General features: G+C 42.0%; 3 protein-coding genes across 3 annotated transcripts; 1 reads left to right on the top strand and 2 right to left on the bottom strand.

The window, feature by feature from the left end:
* Positions 1 to 4,989: 4,989 nt before the first annotated feature.
* Positions 4,990 to 13,109, bottom strand: LOC139219183 (sorting nexin-5). Its single transcript, XM_070850991.1, has 14 exons — positions 12,868 to 13,109; positions 12,583 to 12,693; positions 12,324 to 12,431; positions 11,430 to 11,490; positions 11,173 to 11,297; positions 7,784 to 7,867; positions 7,623 to 7,697; positions 7,506 to 7,536; positions 7,214 to 7,301; positions 7,044 to 7,083; positions 6,859 to 6,945; positions 5,999 to 6,088; positions 5,713 to 5,778; positions 4,990 to 5,587 (listed from the first exon to the last, which is right to left on the bottom strand). The coding sequence occupies exons 1-14, from the start codon at positions 12,871 to 12,873 to the stop codon at positions 5,450 to 5,452; spliced, it is 1,110 nt and encodes a 369-aa protein (XP_070707092.1). The 5' UTR covers positions 12,874 to 13,109; the 3' UTR covers positions 4,990 to 5,449.
* Positions 13,110 to 13,342: 233 nt separating this feature from the next.
* LOC139219251 (dnaJ homolog subfamily B member 9-like) lies at positions 13,343 to 14,815 on the bottom strand. The gene is made up of 3 exons (XM_070851064.1): positions 14,797 to 14,815; positions 14,212 to 14,459; positions 13,343 to 13,715 (listed from the first exon to the last, which is right to left on the bottom strand). The coding sequence occupies exons 2-3, from the start codon at positions 14,447 to 14,449 to the stop codon at positions 13,399 to 13,401; spliced, it is 555 nt and encodes a 184-aa protein (XP_070707165.1). The 5' UTR covers positions 14,450 to 14,459; positions 14,797 to 14,815; the 3' UTR covers positions 13,343 to 13,398.
* A 97-nt stretch (positions 14,816 to 14,912) lies between these two features.
* Positions 14,913 to 19,097, top strand: zc3h10 (zinc finger CCCH-type containing 10). The gene is made up of 3 exons (XM_070851054.1): positions 14,913 to 15,082; positions 15,548 to 16,758; positions 18,129 to 19,097. Exons 2-3 carry the CDS (start codon positions 15,613 to 15,615, stop codon positions 18,639 to 18,641), a joined length of 1,659 nt encoding a protein of 552 aa, XP_070707155.1. The 5' UTR covers positions 14,913 to 15,082; positions 15,548 to 15,612; the 3' UTR covers positions 18,642 to 19,097.
* Positions 19,098 to 19,604: the final 507 nt, after the last annotated feature.

Below are 19,604 nucleotides of genomic sequence, written 5' to 3'. Positions count from 1 at the left end.
CCTCTGTTGATCACTAGGTTTTCTCATCAAAGATTTAACAAATCAACAAATTAAGCAAGCTGCAGACACCTTTTTTTCATTCTGCCGAGCAAAGCTGACACAAACCTCTCCTACTCACATCGTTAGAAGAGTTCAGTGACAGAAAAGAAACCTAAAGATCTAAGGGATCTGAAAGGAAGCTCTCCTCTTAGATCTCACCCATTATTCAAATCATGAACCACAACCTTTTCGGTTGTGCAAAACAGGAAATGCACCGTGTGTCACGTTATTTCAACCGTGCCATATTGCAGTGGTCAACTGTGGCTACAATACTATTTTATTGTAGTCACATGTCATGCCATGCAGCACACAGTGAGCTGTTGTTTGTGATGGACACTGAAAAAAGGCCACATGTTGAGGACATGTGAGAAAATGACCTCTGGAGTGGACAGCCTGATTGTGTGTAGGTGCCCTGATACTCTGTTCAATGTTGTGGTGGAAAAATTGATGAGTAATTGATTTTACTCTAATGGGTGCATTTGTATATGTGTGTGTGTGTGTGTGTGTGTGTGTGTGTGTGTGTGTGTGCAGTGTACCTATAGGTGACAAAACATCACTACTTTTTTTACAATAATGTTTTATGTCTCTCCTTCTTGAATATTTAATTGGAGCCTTTTATGTGAAAACAAAAAAAGAATAATAATGTCCTGAAATGAGGTGATTGACAGTTTTTCCTCCCCGCCGCTCGTCTCCTGTTAGTGTTTTCCATGTTAGAGTACCTTCAGAGAACGCTGTTGTGAATTACGAATGGCAGGAAAGTCATCGCCTCAGCATGTCAGCCTGTCCATAGGTTCGCTGCTGACATTATTCCTGCAAACCTAATTAACAATATCATACCATCACCCGCAATCCCTTGAACGCATGACAAGCAGCCAGGAGGGGAGTGTGAGAGTATTAATATTTATGGCTCCATTCAGTAGTGAACAGAGAAATGGACTAAATTAGCAAGTCTAATGCTTTGCAATGCTGTAATCCACTGCAAGGGTAGAAAATTGATACAGTATCCACTATCCAAATATTCGGTGGAGTGCTGCCATCAGGGCTGATTTTAGGGCTGAGAGGCTCTATTTTGTGGTGTTTACCTTGTGCCGTGCTGCACATTCAGAATGGGATGCGTCTTATAAAGCTGTATAATCTACAGATGGTTAGTGCATCTGCATTATGGCGTTCGCCTCTTTCCCTCCCTCTCCTCCTGTCTCATTCTCCATCCTACAAACTTTTAATGAGTCATAATCTGTGTACGGCAGTGATTAGATTTAATGAGGTGCCAACAACCTTGGATTGACTCAACTCAGCTACAACACGCTTGCTAATTTGTGATGGAGCACAGCCGAGCCTTGGACCTTATGACAGAAGCAACATGCAAGTGAATACAAAATTAAGGTTCTCTTTCTTTTTTGATTTCAAGACCCATAGTAATTGGCAGGGATGCCAAGCATCCATTGGAAAGTTGGAAAAAGAGAGGCTTTCATTTTGGCAGTTTGTGGTCAAATTTTGCTCTTGCAGATACCCATGAGTCAGTGATTCTCAAAGGTTTCAAACATAGCTGTGAAGATGAGGAAGAGCAATGTGGTCCTCTGAAGGGGGAAAGACGAGACAGAATTTCTAATCTATGAAAGTGATCACATACTACTGTAGTTGTATCGTACAGTACGGAGTCAGGAGCAGGCAGATGAATAATCTGCCAAAAAAATGTATACTTAATAATATACTCATAAGAATTTGATTCTTGATTTTAATTGTCAAGATAAAACATGTACGCTTCAATTCTTGTGACTTATGTTACCAGAGATGCTTTCATTAATTTATTACAGCAACATATAAATCACCCTGCGCAGATTTATTACTCAAGACACTAAAAAATGAGCAACAATAAAACACCACCTGTGTAAACACTTATTAAAAACAGCTAATCAACTGCGACTTGTGTCCGTGTTTTTTTTAATCAACTAACTGCCTGTCATACTCATCAAATTGGTGTAGTGTAGCTTCGATGAGATGGCTGAGTCATAAGGTCTTGTCGTACTCTGTATTCAGACAAGCTATTGCCTTCACCTCACATTTGACAACCCGGTCTCTGTCGGGCCATAGGGTGTGCTGAGTGCTGCCTTTTCACCAGTAATGAGCTACTTTAGCAAATCAGCTCTAAGTGCATGTTTTCAATGGGATGCACACTCACACACACACACACACACACACACACACACACACACACACACAGAGCGTTGCCATGAGCTCCCTGTCCTTGATCTGGGTCATGCTCTCAGCAGTTGAGAAGGGCTCTCATTTGAGTGTCTGTGCCCATGTGCACTCACCATGTGAGCTAGTTAGCTGCCGCAGCCTCAGAATGCAAGCACCAGAGATGTGGCTCCCCTGTTGAGAAATATATATAATATATATAATGCAGCGACAAACAGCAGGGGTGGAAGAATCGTGGCTTTGAATTATAACAGAAAGAATAATATTGCAAGATATAGAATCCTGTAAAAAAAAAAAAAAAAAAAAACAAGGTGGAATTTTCCATTTGTATTGCTTACTGTAAGTACAGCATAATGCAATTTGCTCATCATCCCACACATCTCACAGGGCTGTATGTTTTTATCAGGTGGATGGAAGCCTATTTTAGATAAAGTAAAAGAATCATAAAAATGGTCCATTAACTTCTTACATTTAACTTTTACTGTGCCTCATTAAAACCAATAAACCACAAAAATGAAGTGCAAAACCTAAATGGAGAAATTGTTGGATTTAATGATCAATAAATGTGTGTACGATAAGGAGAGTGGATGTCTTTTTGTTACAACCCCCACAAAATGAAATAAAATAAAATGCCAGACAGGCATTTTAGTGTCTAGCAGGCTTTTCCAATAAATTCAGAGATATACACAAGCCACAGTCCTAGAGTGTGAAAAAACCTCAAGCTGCTGAGCTACAATTTGTAGTTTCTCATGGGACAATAACATGTGTTTTTGCTTTGTTTTAAGCCGTTTTAAACAGGTCAGGCCTGAAATAATAGCACACACGCTGGGGGAATATAGCTTTTTGGAGCACTTGTGCACATTTTTAATTTGTTCACATATTCACATATGTAGGGAATGTAGGAATATGTTTCTGGGAATGTTGACGTCCGTCTGTCACCTCCACCATTGTGGTCCAGACTGAATATCTCTACAAAGATTTGATCGATCGCCATGGAAATCTGCATAAACATTCATGGTCCCCTGGCGGTGAACTGTAAATATGTTGATGATCACCTGACGTTCCTTATGGCGCCACAAGCAGGTTGACATTTTTGAGTTTTAGTAAAATGTCTTGACAACTACTGGATGGATTGCCATCCATGGTTGATACCATGGTAAAGATATATATAGTACCCAAAGATTAAATCCTTATGACTTTTGTGATCACCTGACTCATCTTCTAGTGCCACCAGGAGGTCAAAGTTCAAAGTTTGTCCAGATCTTGGTTTAGGACTAATTACTTCCAAATTAACTTCCAGCAGTCTGAATTTGGGGATCATTAGCGAACAGTAGCATGCTTGCAAGCTAAATTAGCATGACATACGTGGTAAACATTGTGCCTTCTTAACATCAGCATGTTAGCATTATCACTGTGAACATGTTGGCATGCTGACATTAGCATTTAGCTCAAAGCACTGCTGTGGTTAAACAGTCTCTAGACCAATGATTCTCAAAGTGTGGCCCACAGGCCAGTGGCGACTTGCAGTAATATTTAGTACAGCCCCTGAACGTGACATGAAATGCATGCATTTCATTTGAATCATTTGCAGTTCATTTCAATACTTTCCCTTTCAGCAGCCTGCATTATAATACACTACTCAGCTTCTGTATTAAACTGCGCCCCCAAACAAGTGTCTGTCAGATTAGAAATGACATCTTAAAGAGAAGTACTTGTTATGTGGTGACTAGAGGCACCTCATGAGAGTAGGAGTCACATTTTGTCTTCAATGCTTGTGCTGCTGGCCAAAGTCAGCGATGAAGATATGGATGGAACCAACTGTGACCAGAAGGGATCAGCGCCATCAATCTCTCAAGTAAGCTATATTGATGTTGCAACAAATGTATAGCTGATCTGACTTATCATTACTATTACAACTACTACTACTAATTATTATTATTATTGTTATTATGTGTTATTGTGATATATGGTAAGCTCCTATAACTGCCAAAAGGGACATTTGCTTTCTAGCATCTTAATATTTAACGAGTAAATGCCTGGTTTTATAATTATTTTGTTTTATGTGTGCAATCATGCGCTGGCTCCCTAAACTAGCACTGCTCTAGTGTATCTAATTTTAAGTTTTTGTTAAAGTTTGTTCAATCACCAAGTCCAAGAGTGGGAAGCCTTTCCTTCTAACCACGACTATATCAAATATTCTGTTTGGGTCGATTGACAACAGATTCTTGGCACTCCATGGCATGATTGCCCTTTATCTACTCCTTCATTGTCAAATGAGCAAAACCTCTCCTCCAACCTCTCTTCTTATGAAACCAGCCATCTATCTCTCTCTGACTCATTCCCTCAAATGGGAACCACTCCTCCTTATTCACCCAAAGGAGAGATTACAGGCCGGAACAGATGAGATGAAGCGCACAGCAGTGCTGAGATATGAACCTACAGTGCACAGCAGACAGAGAAGGGGAGGATGACATTGTGCCTATGAGCAGAATTTATACTTGAGTGTGTCATAGTTTTATACCAGACCTCACTTTACAAGTTTCATACCATCGTGCGGGGCCTGGAGTAATTTTAGATTAGTAATTTAGAGATCATTAACAGATATTGACAAAGCCGAAACAGTTTTAAAACCAAAACAAAAAGCCAGCACAGAGTGTCCTTGCTGCCGTGCCCTTGCAGGAACAGTCAAACCAACTGATTAATGATCCAGTAGTAAGAAACACACACAAAGGCGAACAGGTACTCTGGGAATCAATTCATCACACTTTATTTTGTGTGACCCCAGCTGATGTAGTGGCTAGAGAGCAGCACAATTCGCTCTCAGCACAAATGTATGAGTGCAGTATAGAACATGCTCACATACACAGACACACACACACACACACACACACACACACACACACACACACATGGCCATAGCAAATGACAAGTCCACTGCTAAGGAAAACCATCATTTCTACAGAGGCTTTATTTGTATTAGTGTGACTGATGAGAGACTAGGGGAAAATAAGTATGTGTGTACAAATCATAGGGATGCTGTTTGATTATCAGAGAGGCTTCCCCTTCACTTTTACTTACACGTCTTTGGATGTAACTGAATCCAATAAAGCACCAGACTACAGCACAACTGGATGAAGGACATGTTTGAGTTACCTCATGCTATGTTTAGACATACTGAGGATACTTCATTAACTGGGTGCTAGTGAGGTCACTAGGCCATCCCTCTAAAGGCTTGCAAGTGCTGGTTGAACTGGTCAGCGTTTTCTTTGGCCGTAAGAAGCTGCTTTTCACACCACTGAACCAGAGCCTGCTGCAACATCTCCACACGCACACCCTTGAACCGCTCAATCTGGGAGAAACACATGGCATGCACGTCAATGCACACATGTCAACAAACGGGATGATGTGCAATACTCTTGAAATGGATGAGCCATGTGGATAGAGAGAATCCAGTTTTTTAAACGTTATGGTTACCTCCTGTTTGGCCACTCCACCAATGTCATCAAACTCTGTCTCTGCTGCTTTCTTCACCTCCTCCATCTGTGGAATATGAAGAACATGTCATCATCATGATATATTTGGTTCGAATTAGAGACAGTATACAGATTTTCAAGCATCTAATGTTTTCTCCTCTCATGGTGGTTTAGCATCTACTGCTGAATCATTTCAGAAGAGCATTACTGACACCTGCTGGTCACAGGACCGCACGTGCATCTGATTTAGTGGCAAGTTCTTGTGATAAATGGACACACAGACTCACAGCAGCCTTCTTTTGAGCTTTAGCTTTATCCGCATTCCTTCTTGCAGTCTCTAACTCCACTAGTTTACAGGTTCTCCTGAAGAGCATTTCCTGCAGTGGACATAATGAGCATGTTAAACACAGAGATATTAGTCAGACCTGTCAGTGTCACATGTCAATAGCTTTATTTCAAATTATTTAGTTAGTTAGAAAACGAAAATAAGTAGCACATGATTGCATGACTACAATATCTTGCACACCTTACATATCAGGATTACTTGTGTTTCTAATGACAGAATAAACAGAAGGTTAAGTAAGCAGAACAATCGGCAAATAAGAAGAAAGAAAACACGAAAGGAGGGAGGGGGTAAAGTCAGGGTAGAGATGTGAAGGGATCAAATTCATTTGCATAATAATCTAAAAAAAGGGTGCCAAGTTTTTTGAAACCTTTCCAAAGAGCCCTGAACTGTGCACCTGATTCTTTCTGATTTGAGAGCCGACATCACCTCATGGATCTGATGTCAGGCTATCCCGCTATTGCAAGAGAGAACCACAAATATTGTGATGACAGGATCCCGTCAACCTTTTTTTTTTTAACATATGTAGGAATATGTGAGCAAAAGCTCGGACCAGAATGTGTACAGTTTTGGGCGTGTCCAAAACGTATGGCCTGGGGTAGCAGGAGCTTCATGTACAATTTGGCTTCTGGTCTAAGATATATCCGGGCCAGTTTGCCTCCACAGAAATGCAGGCGGTTAAGGAACTGTAACAATCTAACACAAACTCATATTTCAATAGAAGGTGAGGTTTCAAGGTAGATGGAGAGAACTCACATAATGCATGAGATGAACATAAAATGAATTTAGAGCTGGAAAACACACCTTTTCTGCCTCCTGGTAGCGTGAATCCAGGTCCAGGCTGAGCCCAAGAGTGCTCACATTGTTCTCAGCAACACTTGCCATGTTTGTCTAACCACACACAAGCAAATGATGAGCAGATTATTTGGTAAAGCCGTGGTCCGTTGCAATGCACATCTATTTCTCTTAAAAAGGCCAAAAAAATGTACCTTTATAGCTTCAAAGACTTCTGATAATTTCACACAAGCCCTGTAGGAGAAAGCAGTCATTTGTCTACATGTTTAGTCATATTCGTTTACTGTATTGTGTGTAATGTCCAGAGGCATTAACTTTAGGTACATGTGATATTGGCACAGGACCAATACTGTTACTGTCTCACTTAGAGAAAGCTTGTTTGTCAGGATCTTCCCCTGCCTCCACGCAGAGACGCAGAGCAGCTGAGAAGTGCCCACAGGCCACGGCTATTTCTGTAAACAAATAAAACAGAAACAAGACTCAGGACAAATAGGATCTGTGTTGCAATGTGGATGAACATGAATAGACTTCGTATCCTCCTATTAAAATAACAACTGTTAAATCCGAGCACACCTGAACACATAAATAACACCAACTGATGAGCACTTCTCATCTGTCCTCCCAAACATTAAAAAGAAAAGCAGTAGCTTTCTTACTTTGCTCAGTTAGCACCACATCCAGGAATCTCTGCAAGGAAAACAAAACTTTATTAAGAAAAAAAAAAGGGAGGAAGACAAACACACAGACTGAAAACAAACAAGTTACAGTCTGACCTCAGCCGCAGTCTTGGTATAGCCAGTTAGAAGAAGGTTATGATCCCGCTCGGTCTGAAAGAACTCATCCACATCCTGCAGACAAAAACATTAGGGCATTAAAACCTGATGTACAGGTGCAGAGGCTGCAAATGCTGTTTGTAAGAGTCCCAGTTGTGTACCTTATGGCCTTCTTTCCTCATCTCTCCCACAGCTTGACTCAGCCGGTTGAAAATGTTTTTCCTTGCTCTCTGTTTGCCTGGAGGCTACACACGGATAGACACATATAAGTTTGAACATTTTTAAAGTTAAGACTGTTATGCAGCATATGAAATCCTCCCAACATGAGTGAAAGCCTATAAGACAGATACACTATATGAAAAGTGAAACTCCAGTGATCTTTATCTTCAAATTAATCTTGTCTCAGCATTAGAAAATGGGTACTCGGTACACAAGTTTCAGAAAATAACACAAGTATACATTCTTGGATCATCCATTGATGTTTTTTGCCAACAGAAAAACTGCCTCTGCTCGATATGCAGCATTCCAGGCTTGATGAGACTCAGACAGGAAACTTACTGACACGAAACACGTCCAACATTCACACAAACTAATGACAAAAAACTTAGAGCTACTGTGTGTACCTGCATACATAGCTGTACCTGTGTACAGATGTGCTACACTTATATAAAAATGGTAATTATGTAGAGATATTTACTATCTGTATATATTGTTAGACAGTTAGCTTATAACTACCACTAGCGTATGTTGGGTATTCACAGGGCAACTTCCTTGTGCACAAGTCACAGCTTCACAAGTTGACAAGAACCATCTGAATGAACCACTAGTTACAGTATCACTGAGACTCAATGAATGTCACGCTCTCCATCTTTCCATCTTCACTGAAGTGTGAAAAAGAACAAAAAGTTTCTGGGCTTCAGAGACCAGAAAGTGTTCAACCACTTTTGCTGATATGAGGAAGCCATTAACACCTACCAGACAGGACAAATTGCATTGGATTAAGCTTTGCTCTTTGGAAGATTGCTGGCAGTGTCTACACAGTAAGTGTGTATGGGGAGTGGGCTTGCCCATGAGCTGGCTGCTGTACCACCTTCTCTCTTTCACGATGATGGAAGTGTGTGGGAAAACTGCACACTGAACACTTTCTGGTCGCTGAAGCCCAGAAACTTTTTGCTCTTTTTCAAACGTCAGTGAAGATGGAAAGATGCAGAGCATGACGTTCATCAAACAATGGAGGCAAAGGAACAAAAAGTTTCGGGGTGGATGATCTGGCTGCTGTACCACCCTCTCTCTTTCACAATGATGGAAGTTATGCGGAAAACTGCGAAAGCAACACTGCCAAAGAGACTGAAGAAGGAACACACTTGCCAGATGCTGCGTTACCATCTGCTTATATTACAGAGTTTGAATGATCCTGGGTTCAACCTTTCACTGACCTTGGAGAGTGTAATGTTGTGGATAATTCTCTTTCTACTGAATGAGAGTTCAAATGAGTGTGAACCGTGTCACCGTAGCTTGCATCAATATGATATTCTATCGATATTTAACTCACAGTCAATAAAATGTTATGAGAGACAGCAGAACGCATCACATCACCAGGTTGTTCCAAATTATAGCCTGTGCTTGCAGAGCTGTGACAGCAAAGAGGCCTTTTGCTTCTTTGTTTCAAACTACATCATCAGCGCAGCATTTAAGAAACTCAATGAGCAAGATCCCTTTATGTTAGCAGGTGAATTTGAAAACTGCCATGAGATGTGAATGGTGTCCACTGCTTGTCTGAGCTGTACAGCACACAAGAGGAAGCTAAAACCAGAATGGTGCTGCATGCAGCTCACATCTCTGACAGATCAAAACAGCATAGTGAAAAGTGATGATACAGGTATACTTGTACATTTACTGTGTCAGTCGAGAGCGGCTTGGAACAGCTTCCATGTCCGTGCATACCGGTCATACTGACTACAGTTTATCCAAGTATCCAGGATTTCAAAAACAGAAGGACTGACTGTGTGTGAGAGGCACTGACCGGATGTAATACAACAAGCAGCCTGTTCATAACAGGCAAAATAAATGCTTTCAACAAACTTGAAAATCACTTAGTGTAAATGAGCGTATGTACGAATGAAAAATGTGAAAACTAAACTGAGATATTTCCTCTTTTAGGCTTTGTTTCATAGTTTATACATATGAGAGTGCTCTTAGTGTAACTTTTCTTGAGATGATGAGAACATGTTTACATTTAGAGCTGGATGAGGTTACTTCTGTGTCTTCATTATGCAGGCAACTTTCCACGCTGCAGTCAAAAAAATACATTTAAGAGCAAAACTATTGACACTGAAATGGTTTATTGTAAGTAGAATACATTTGTGATTAAAGATGTATTAATGCAAATCCAAAAGTTTTGTTTGCAAAACCAAATAATTTGGAATCTCTCGTTGTTGATCTGAATCTGGTCAGTCTGAGTGACAGCTTGGCAACATCCACTGGACTTCAAAGCCAACTCAGCGCAACTCCCACCCACAAGATTCAGCTCAAAGGCAAACTTTTGACTTTGCAAACAAAACTTTTGGATTTTCATAAAATACATTTTTAATCACAAACTGCAACAAAATATTTTTTGACTGAAGCAGCCTCATAGAGTTGCACATTATGGTTTTGGCAAAAAATAATAATAATTGAAGGCTCAAGAGGCTCAAACTTTTTTCAGAACAACATGAATTCTGACTTTGCACATGAGCTGGAAATTTGACCAATTACTTATTCATTTTGTAAAAATTTGATTCATACACCATTTCACTAGCGCGAGCAAAGTCACTCTTCTTTGGAAATGTGTCTGTCGGATGTTTTCCCTTATGACTGCTGATTCACAATAAAACCACATTTGGACATTGTAGTTACTTTAAGGTTGGTTTATGGTCTGGAGAAACTAGCAGGTCTAGTGCTAATGTGAAGTATGTAAATATAACCGGAGGGTAAATAAACATGGAACTTGGAGTTCCCTCTTAAGAAGGCAGGCAATTTGTGCTGCAAACTATCACTCTTGTTTTAATGAGACAATGTCAGTGACTATATTAAACTTTTTGCCTATGTAGTGAATAACTTCACTGATGAATTTAATGACTTTTGCAGTATAAGAGAAAAACCATTACCATCCCTTTCATGAAGGGGACATGACAAAGTTATTAAAAAAAAAAAAAAAAAAGAGGTCATGTTTTCTTCCACCCTGTGTAGCAGTATCTTAAATATTTGTGGGTTTGGTTCCTGGACCATATGATGGTACAGGCAGCAATGTATTATGATGCTATGGCTCTGCAGACCACCTTATTTGTGAGAAAGTGCATTATATTTGTCATGTGAATCTGTCTATTTTCTCTTCTGAATCAATGTCTGTGAAAGTTTAACCATTTATTATCTGTCTCTCTTGTAAAAAGGTATGACGCTGCACCCTGTCGTCACATAAAGTTCTTTCTTTTTACTAGGGCAACTCATAAAAAACAGGATTGAAAAAAAAAAAAAAAAACTAGTAAAAAGCTGTTTATTTGAATCCACTTACGTCTGAACTAGTCAGGAAGATCTCCAAAGCTTTATTTTTGCTGAGTATGCTGTGTGCAGCAGTCTGCTGGAGGAAGGTTTCCAGCGCTTTACAGTATGGCTGCCACTCTCCTAAACCAAGGAAACCTGCAGGAAAACCATCAACATTTCATAACTCTTCATATCACACTCACTTTGTGCAAAAGAATATATACTGAAATGGAAATGAACTTTACTATTCAAACTCTTTTTATGGAAATGTTCTTTGGATGTACTCACCAAGCTGTTTCATAGCCTTGGTGGATGCATTCACCTGAGCCTTTGCAGGAAGAGGAGGAAACTTGAGGAGAAAAGGAGAGTTTATTGTTGTTTTTCGAAGCAAGATTTCTTTTTTTTTTTTCCCAAAAACAAAACTTTCTTTCATTAAGTGCTTGGCTCAGGACAGGCACCTAAATAAAGTCCCTTTTTTTAAAATACGGATTTACTGTATGCACACATCATGTCCTGAATCAGCTATTTCACCGAGCATGTGCTTGTGTAACACAGCATAAACACAACCCCACTGCAAACACTCATACTAGGCAGCAGCATGGAAATAATACTTCCTGATAGGATACTGTTGCATTCTTTGGAAAGAAAAAAAAAACACCCAATCAGACCACAAAGCTTCTCTCTAGTTCTGGGGCAGCTGGCAGAGTGGCAGCAGTTAAAGCAACACCCTGATTACAAAACAAAAGGAGGATGTAAAGAAGGGAAAAGAGGAAGCATTTGGAAAGAAAGTCCTCGATAACTTGGCTGGCAGCAGCACATTTTCTAACCAGTGTGTATGAAGTTAACATTTTAGTTGGTGAGGTTTCATTTACAAAAGCAGTGTTACAACAACACGTAACTTCATATTAGCACATGAAGGTAATAAACTCTGCAGTTCAGCTCAAACTCTGAACACGCCCAGTTCAGCATTGGCGAAGCTGCAGAAGGCCGTTAGAAAAAAACAGATAACATAAAGCAGAGTAAACACTCCCAAAGGGAAGTCATCATCCATTCCACAGAATCCACATGCTGGTTTGTCCCTTCACTGACCAAGAAACCAACTGCTCCACTACTGATTTTCCTCACATTACTGTCAGAAAAAGTCAAACTAGGAATTGCATGCAGGTGAAATGAAGTACTGACTATGACTCCCTGTATCCCGGGCACGTCCTCCTGAGAGAACAGGTGCTGGTGCAGCCATTCAAAATCATCATAGGTCCGGTGCACATGGTACTCCCCTGTCCCAGACAGCTGGCACAGACAAGAGGGACAACAAGTCATCAGTCTGTTTCTGCAGACATCATAATTCAAATCAACTGGTCTGTCCTCATTGTTGCAGTAATCTAGATCTAATAGTAGCAATGATTACAGCAAATAACAAGTATATGAATCGTTTTCTCACCTTTTGAGAGACAATTAGGAAGGTAAGAGTGTCCCCATCTGTCAGCACCTCTGTAACGTTGATGTTATGGCCATGGACACTCAGAGTAGGTGGCACTTCTTTTACTTCTTCCTGTAATAAAAAAATGTGGCCATTATCAATACAATAGCTGCGAGTAAATTTACATTAGTATGCAAACTAAACAAAAAAAACCCTTCCCTTACATCCTACATAGATGTCTGGATGGAGTGAAAAGCTGTCACATGACACTCAGTTGTCAGAAAGAACATTTTCAGGAGTCCTTACCATCATTGTTCAGCTCGTGAGTTAATGTTTCCAGTCGGTCTTTTATTTGCTTTGTAGAATCTCCTAATTATCTCGATAAAAGTGCATAAAGCTCCAAAGATCTTTCGTCTTTTGTTGGCTTTAGAGCGCTCACGCTCCAACTGCTGAGCACGCACAGGATATCCTCTGGGTCAAAGTGCACACTGGTCCTGTGAGAAATGGAGTTAAAACAGTGCCAAATCTAAAGTGCTGGCGCAGGAAAACAGATGAGTAACTGGTGTGTTTGTCAGTAACTCAGAAGCCTCGACACACCCACACAGGAAAAACGGCTTAACGGTTCAGTCAGCCCCCCCCCCCCCCCCCCCCCCCCCAACTGTGTACTCAATATTATGTACTCAAAAACATGTAAACAACCAGTGAACAGAATACACACAAACACCCGTGGGTCTATCCAGCTGAATTTCTACATACTGAACACATGACACTCCAATTTTATATGTGGACTTTATTATCATAACCATCATACAGGACACAGGACAAGGATGATGATATCTAGTAGTAGTGCTCTTCTTCATTTTCATCCTCATCTCCAAAATAAAAGCTGAAGCCGGGCTTTTCAAAACTGTAATGTTCATACAGGCCGTCCTCATCCTCTGCATCCGGTTGAAAGATCCAGTGAAAGTGTGTCTCCTCCACAAAGGGACTATCATCGAAGTCATGGAAGAGGTCTGCAAAACCGTTGTGGGAAAAGTGGAAGCTTGTCTCCTGTTCATCCTCAGGGTCGACGGAGGCCTCGTCGCTCAGGAAAGCCTCGTGGCCCACGCTGTCGTACAGCCTCCTCTTCTCCTTGTTGGAGAGCACCGTGTAAGCTGGGGGAGGAAGAAACAGAGTTCAGCTTTGACTACGGAGGAGAAACAGGAAAGAAAAGTACACTCAGGTGTATGTTTATTAGATGGAACGGGCTAAAAGTTACACAGTCAAATATGACAGGCCTGCAATAAAACCTAACTTCATGAGGGAGGCTGCAGTTTGTGGTGCTGTTTAAGTTGTATTGCATTGCTGCATGTATTTCAGAAAGGGTCGACAAAATAATAGAAACACCTCTTGGCATAGTTCAGTACAGTTCCTAACACAGATCATTATAGCCTTCATGAGGGTAGGGTCTGTTGTTTTAGACTGTGCATGGTTAACTAGGTCTACCTAGAAAGGCAACTCATTGTATTTATTAAGTAGGCTACATCTGTTTAGAGAATTAAGAAATCATCTGTTTTGAAAGTGATCTGCCAAATTTCACTTGTGTAAAAAACACATATACAACACAGATTACACTGTAAAAAGATCCAGTGTGTTGCAGGCATGTTTTACCTTCGGTAATCTGTCTGAAAGTCTTCTCTGCATCGTCGCTCTTGTTCTTATCTGGGTGGTATTTTACGGCCAGTCTGCGGAAAGCCTTCTTTATCTGGCCGTCTGTTGCTGTTGCCTCGATGTTAAGGGTATCATAGTAATTTATGCTTGTCCCCGAGGCAGCAGGCAGGGCTTCAGATATGCAGAGCTGCAGGACAACGCAGGTTTGCATCCAGTGGAAAAGACCCTGCACTGCCATGCTGGGCGCCCTGAGCAAAAACACGGAACTCAAATTAAAAAAAAAAAAAAAGTCAAACAAGGAAGTGATCTGGAAGTGCAGCCAAGTTTGCGGTTTGACAGCTCATCATCATGCATTAAGATATCTACTGTAGTCTACACGTCAGCACTCACAGAATGGTTTATCACCTCAGCGTTGAGTCTCAATACGCAAAGTCAATGCACTTAACTGTGCACAACACGTGGTTGTATCAGAGCATCAAATTAAATGCAGGATATTGTTATTACTAATTTAACTTCACGTCGTTCAGCGATATGACCGCCACTACATCACTTTTAAACGTGTGTTTATCAAAAGTGAAAACCTACTTCGTTGCAGTTCAGCAGCATCGCCACTAGAGGGCAGAAAACCCCCTCGGAGCAGACGGAGTGGGTCAGAACCGTCTTCTTCGTTGGTAATGAAAGATGTACCAAGAAATGTGGTAAACAGCACCGGGGCCTTGAGGAATTGGCCCCAAAAAAACAAAAACAAACAAACGCCTGCTTGTGGTTGTTAGCAGAGGTTGTTGTCTAAGTTTAAGTGAAGCAGAGCAAGGGCGTTTCTGCGTGGGAGTTACTCGGCTGCCCTCTGGATCCTGCTTCTGGTTTCTATTTGGTAAGACAAGATTAGCATTTAGCCAGTTAGCCAGATAACGTCCGCTAGCTAATACGCTACCATAGCATAGCACCATTTTAGGCTTACCTATTCAGGTATGTGAGGCAGCAGAGTGTGCTTTATCTACCAGCGGCTAGTTTGTGCATTCAGTTTAGTTTTGCATAATATGAATCCAAGTGTTGTATTTTTTGTTTTTGAACCAAAGCACTGGCTCACATTGTGACACCAACACCATCAGCAGAGCTACTTGGTATTTACTAGGTGTTGTCACGTGCTTATCTTCCTGCCCTCGTCTGATCCAGTTGAATTGCACACATCCCTTTCAGCATCTTTGATATCAGCATCCTCCTGCACTTCTAAAGCTATGTTTTTGTCTTTAGATGCACTAATTTTAAGTGTAAATATATCAATGACTTCTTTATCTCTTTCTCTTTCTCTCTCTCTTTCTCTCTCTCTCTGTGACAGGTGAAGTCAGCCCCCCCCCCCTATACACATGAGTGCTGTTTTCTCCTCGCGCTGGGCAGAGCGCCATGCCTGACCGGGACAGTTCCTACCTGTCAGGTGGTGGTGGGAGTGCTGGTAGTCTGGGTGACGAAGGAGGACCTGCGTCTGGTTTGGCAGGGGGCTCGGCAGAGGGCAGAGGGGGTTCAGGAGGAAGTGTTGGAGGCAGCAGCTCAGGGAGCATGGGGGGAGGAGGGGCGCTCGGTAACGGCAATAGCTGTGGGAACGGCGGAGGTGGGGGGCAAGGTGCAGGACTGGCGCTGGATGGTGTCTGCAGGGACTTCATACGCAATGTCTGCAAGAGAGGGAAGCGCTGCCGCTTTAGACACCCAGACTTCAATGAGGTGCCAGACCTGGGAGTGCAAAAGAACGAATTCATCTTCTGTCATGACCACCAGAATAAGGAGTGTATGCGCTCCAATTGCCGCTTCGTTCACGGATCTAAAGAGGATGAGGACTACTACAAGAAAACAGGAGAGCTACCCCTCAGACTTAGAGGAAAAGTAGCAGCACGGCTGGGCCTGTCCCCCATGGATCTCCCCCACAGCCGCGGGGAGGTCCCAATCTGCAGAGACTTCCTAAAGGGAGAGTGCCAGAGGGGGAATAAATGTAAATTTCGCCATGTCAAAAAAGACTATGAATATGAACCTTCCAGGGTTGGAGTGGGTGGTGTTGTCGGGCCAGGTGCCAGTGGAATAGTGAATGCTGTGGGAGGGCTTGGTGGTGGAGGGGGAGTAAGTGCCTGTGGGGGAATGCAAGGACTTGTGGGAGGTGGAGGTGGAAGTAATATGATGGGGATGGGTTGCCCCAACCTGGGTGGTTGCAGAGATCCGGGTATCTCAGGAGTCGGGGGAGTAGGTGGGGGAGGGATGAGTGGTTGTCTGTCCATAAGTTCTGCAGGGCAGCGGCGTTACGACAGGAGCACATGCTCGGTGTATGACCCTCTGCTCGAAAGTGGGCTGTTTGAAGCTGGCTCCCTGGAGGCCTCTATGGACCACACTGCTCTACAGTACAAAAGGCGGCGGTTGGAGGGGCTGCGCCTGGCAGATGGGAGTGGAGGTGGGCACTATGAGCTGGGAGTTCAAGCCACCTTGCCACCTCGTCCTCTGGAGTACAGGTTCCTGGAGGAAGAAAACTGCCTGCTGAGGAAGAGAGTGGAGGAGCTGAAGAAGCAGGTTAGAATTAGAGAGTGAGGGAAAAAACATTATTTGGGGAAATTCTTGTATGAAATTATATAGGACTGGTATGCCTTTTCCAAATGAATAGGACTTATATTTCAGTCTAATTTAAATATTTATATTTATTATGATATGTGCTTTGTTGTTTTAATAACTAATACCTGATACGCAACTGTGCAAGATAACAGGCGCATTTGATAGAATAATGCAGTGCAGTACAATGTGTTAACAACAAAAAAATCTTTTTATAGGCTTAAAGAAGGTAGCATATGTTGTAGGCAGTATGTATGAGTTTGCAATATATCATCAACTATACGTTGGATGCTTCTTGTACTTAATGAATATGGTCCTTTGACATGATGGTGTCATGTGAAAGTGTCACTCATAGAGTCAAATTCAACTTTAATCACAAGGAATTTTGTTGAATATCAGTATATCTCAGTGCCAAATCGCAGGTAATGTTTCTTTTGAGGGCTGCACAGAGGAGATTTTTAACAAAGCAAATTATTTTCACCCAACGCAAGACTGTTTTCAGCCAAAGTTACCAGAGTATCTGAATGCTGACATACAAAGCAAACATTGTTCCGAAATGAAAGTCAACTGAACAAGTGATTGGATTAGGATCAGAAGTTTGAAGAAGAGAATTAGTCAATCGACGAGTCACCTGACAGAAACTACTTTCAAAAACATATTTCATACAAAATATTTTATTGGCTTTTAGTCTGTTGTTGTAAACCAAGTAATTTATTGAGGAAAAAATATATGAAATATAATACATAATAAAACTTCTAACTAATCTTTGCAGCCCCATTTAGAAGTACATTTACCTCTATCTATGTTTGAACTAAATTCACATACATAACATACAAATTCACTCATTAAGTAACAAAGTGCAGAGGTTTAATATGGACCAATCAGTAAACAAAAGGACTGGAAGAAAATGGATTAATGCAGTTTTGAATGCACTGTAGAGTTTCTGACTTCAGCAGTATTCAATACATGTTTGCCTCAGAAAAGCATCACTTTATTTTGCCCCAGTATGTTATCCTCTCTGATGGGTTCGTTTTTCAGTGGCAATGTCGCCCCAAAGTCGTGTGACTAAAACCACAATGAATATATTTGGGAACATTTAAAAAAGGAAAAGACATTCTGGAACATCATAACACAGACACTCTGATTGCTGTAGGTGGTTACCAATCATACCAAACAATTTTCTTTTTAACTTATTAAAATATTTGTGGTTTCAGAAATATAATTTTACTAGAGGGTTGTTTTTGATGAATGATAAGAGCCTCTGGCAGTGGATTCTTGGAACACGGCCCATAGACTTTGCTTCTTTTCTAATCCACGTCTCGTGTGTTTCTCAGGTTTCAAATCTCATTGCCACAAATGAGGTCCTTCTGGAGCAGAACGCCCAGTTCCGAAGCCAGGCCAAGGTGATGACGCTGTCCTCCACTCCTGCACCCACTGAGCAGAGTATGGCGCCCCCTGTGGGCGCAGTAAGTTCCTACAATCACGGCATCGCCCAGACCCACACCACCCTGAGCAGCGCCGGACTGCAGCCACGGCCTGTCACCCAGCAAGACCTGGTGGCTCCGACCGGCGCCCCTGCAGCACCTCCCACTAATGCTGCCCCGCCGACGGCCCCTCCGCCCCACCTCAACCCTGAGATCACCCCCCTCTCCGCTGCCATTGCACAGACCATTGCCCAAGGGTTGGCACCACCTGTCTCTATGGCGCCAGTGGCTGTGTCTGTGGCACCAGTTGCAGTGTCCATGACGCAGCCTCTGCCTGGCATCACGATGAGTCATGCCACCACCCCGATGGTGTCGTACCCCATTGCGAGTCAGAGCATGAGGATCACCACTCTGCCTCACTAACTGATCATGTGCTGGGCTGTAGTACCCGCAAGTCAAACTGTAGCATCCTCAACAGGAACTTTTAACATAGATGGTCCTCTTTCGTGTATGAGACTGAACTGATGACTGAACAGCGACTTAAAGACATTCGCACCTCCCCACCAGAGGGCAGGACTTCTCCTCTCTCTTTGTGTCCTGTGACAACATCACAAATGCATATTTTCCCACAGACTGCCTGACCTGTGAACAGTCTTTGTACCAAAGGGATCTCTTCAAACATAGGTACCAAAAACGGCGACAAACTGTCGAGTCACCAACAGTGTTTGAACCATTTCTGCAAGACTGCTGTGCTGTCCTTGTGGGGACAGGAGGACTTTGAAAGCAGCTTGTGTTTATATTTTTGTGGGTTGCTCTGGTGTAAATTAACATTGGTACTTTGCACATGTAAAAAAAAAAAAAAGAATAACAAATGCTCAACAGTGACTCTTGTGTTATCTGTGAATTTACCTTTGACATCCTTGACTCACAGTGGTAAGACAAACAAGTCATTCCCATGTAGCAAAAGCTAATGTTAAATCCCATTGCTTGAGTTGCTTGGGTGGAGTCTCATTGTGTAAACTTGGTTATAATTACCTCTGCTCCTCCAGTAGCCTCACATCCGTGTGGCTCTCCAAACAAGAGGAGCACATGTGGTGTTGGTGCACCATAAGCTCTGGGACTCATGGCCCAGGGTTGTGCGCTCACACCGGATTTAGGGATTGGGGAGTCTGCCCAGTCTGCTCTTTTTAAAACAAACAGGAGCAGCAGAAACAATTGTTCAGAATTGCTGGTAGATTAACGATTTAACACGAAGCGGTGGCCCTATGTGTGTTTCACAATATTAACTTTATTTTGAAATCCAGCTCATTCTGCGCCTCATTAAGACAGAAACAGATATATTTGGATACTTCACGTACTTTAATGCTGTGGGAAATGTCGGTTTTC

Source organism: Pempheris klunzingeri, chromosome 2, assembly GCF_042242105.1.
Source record: "Pempheris klunzingeri isolate RE-2024b chromosome 2, fPemKlu1.hap1, whole genome shotgun sequence".
NCBI classification, from domain to species: Eukaryota; Metazoa; Chordata; class Actinopteri; order Acropomatiformes; family Pempheridae; genus Pempheris; species Pempheris klunzingeri.
Note: the sequence above shows the minus strand (reverse complement) of the source record. Positions and strands in the feature narration are given on the sequence as shown.

Coding starts and splice junctions, on each gene's coding strand:
- LOC139219183 (XM_070850991.1), bottom strand. Junction 6,089..6,858: donor GCTACCAGGAGGCAGAAAAG/GTGTGTTTTCCA, acceptor TGTCCACTGCAG/GAAATGCTCTTCAGGAGAAC. Junction 5,588..5,712: donor GTGGAGTGGCCAAACAGGAG/GTAACCATAACG, acceptor TGTTTCTCCCAG/ATTGAGCGGTTCAAGGGTGT.
- LOC139219251 (XM_070851064.1), bottom strand. CDS start 14,449: ATGGCAGTGCAGGGTCTTTTCCACTGGATGCAAACCTGCGTTGTCCTG. Junction 13,716..14,211: donor TTTCAGACAGATTACCGAAG/GTAAAACATGCC, acceptor TTCCTCCCCCAG/CTTACACGGTGCTCTCCAAC.
- zc3h10 (XM_070851054.1), top strand. CDS start 15,613: ATGCCTGACCGGGACAGTTCCTACCTGTCAGGTGGTGGTGGGAGTGCT. Junction 16,759..18,128: donor TGGAGGAGCTGAAGAAGCAG/GTTAGAATTAGA, acceptor TGTGTTTCTCAG/GTTTCAAATCTCATTGCCAC.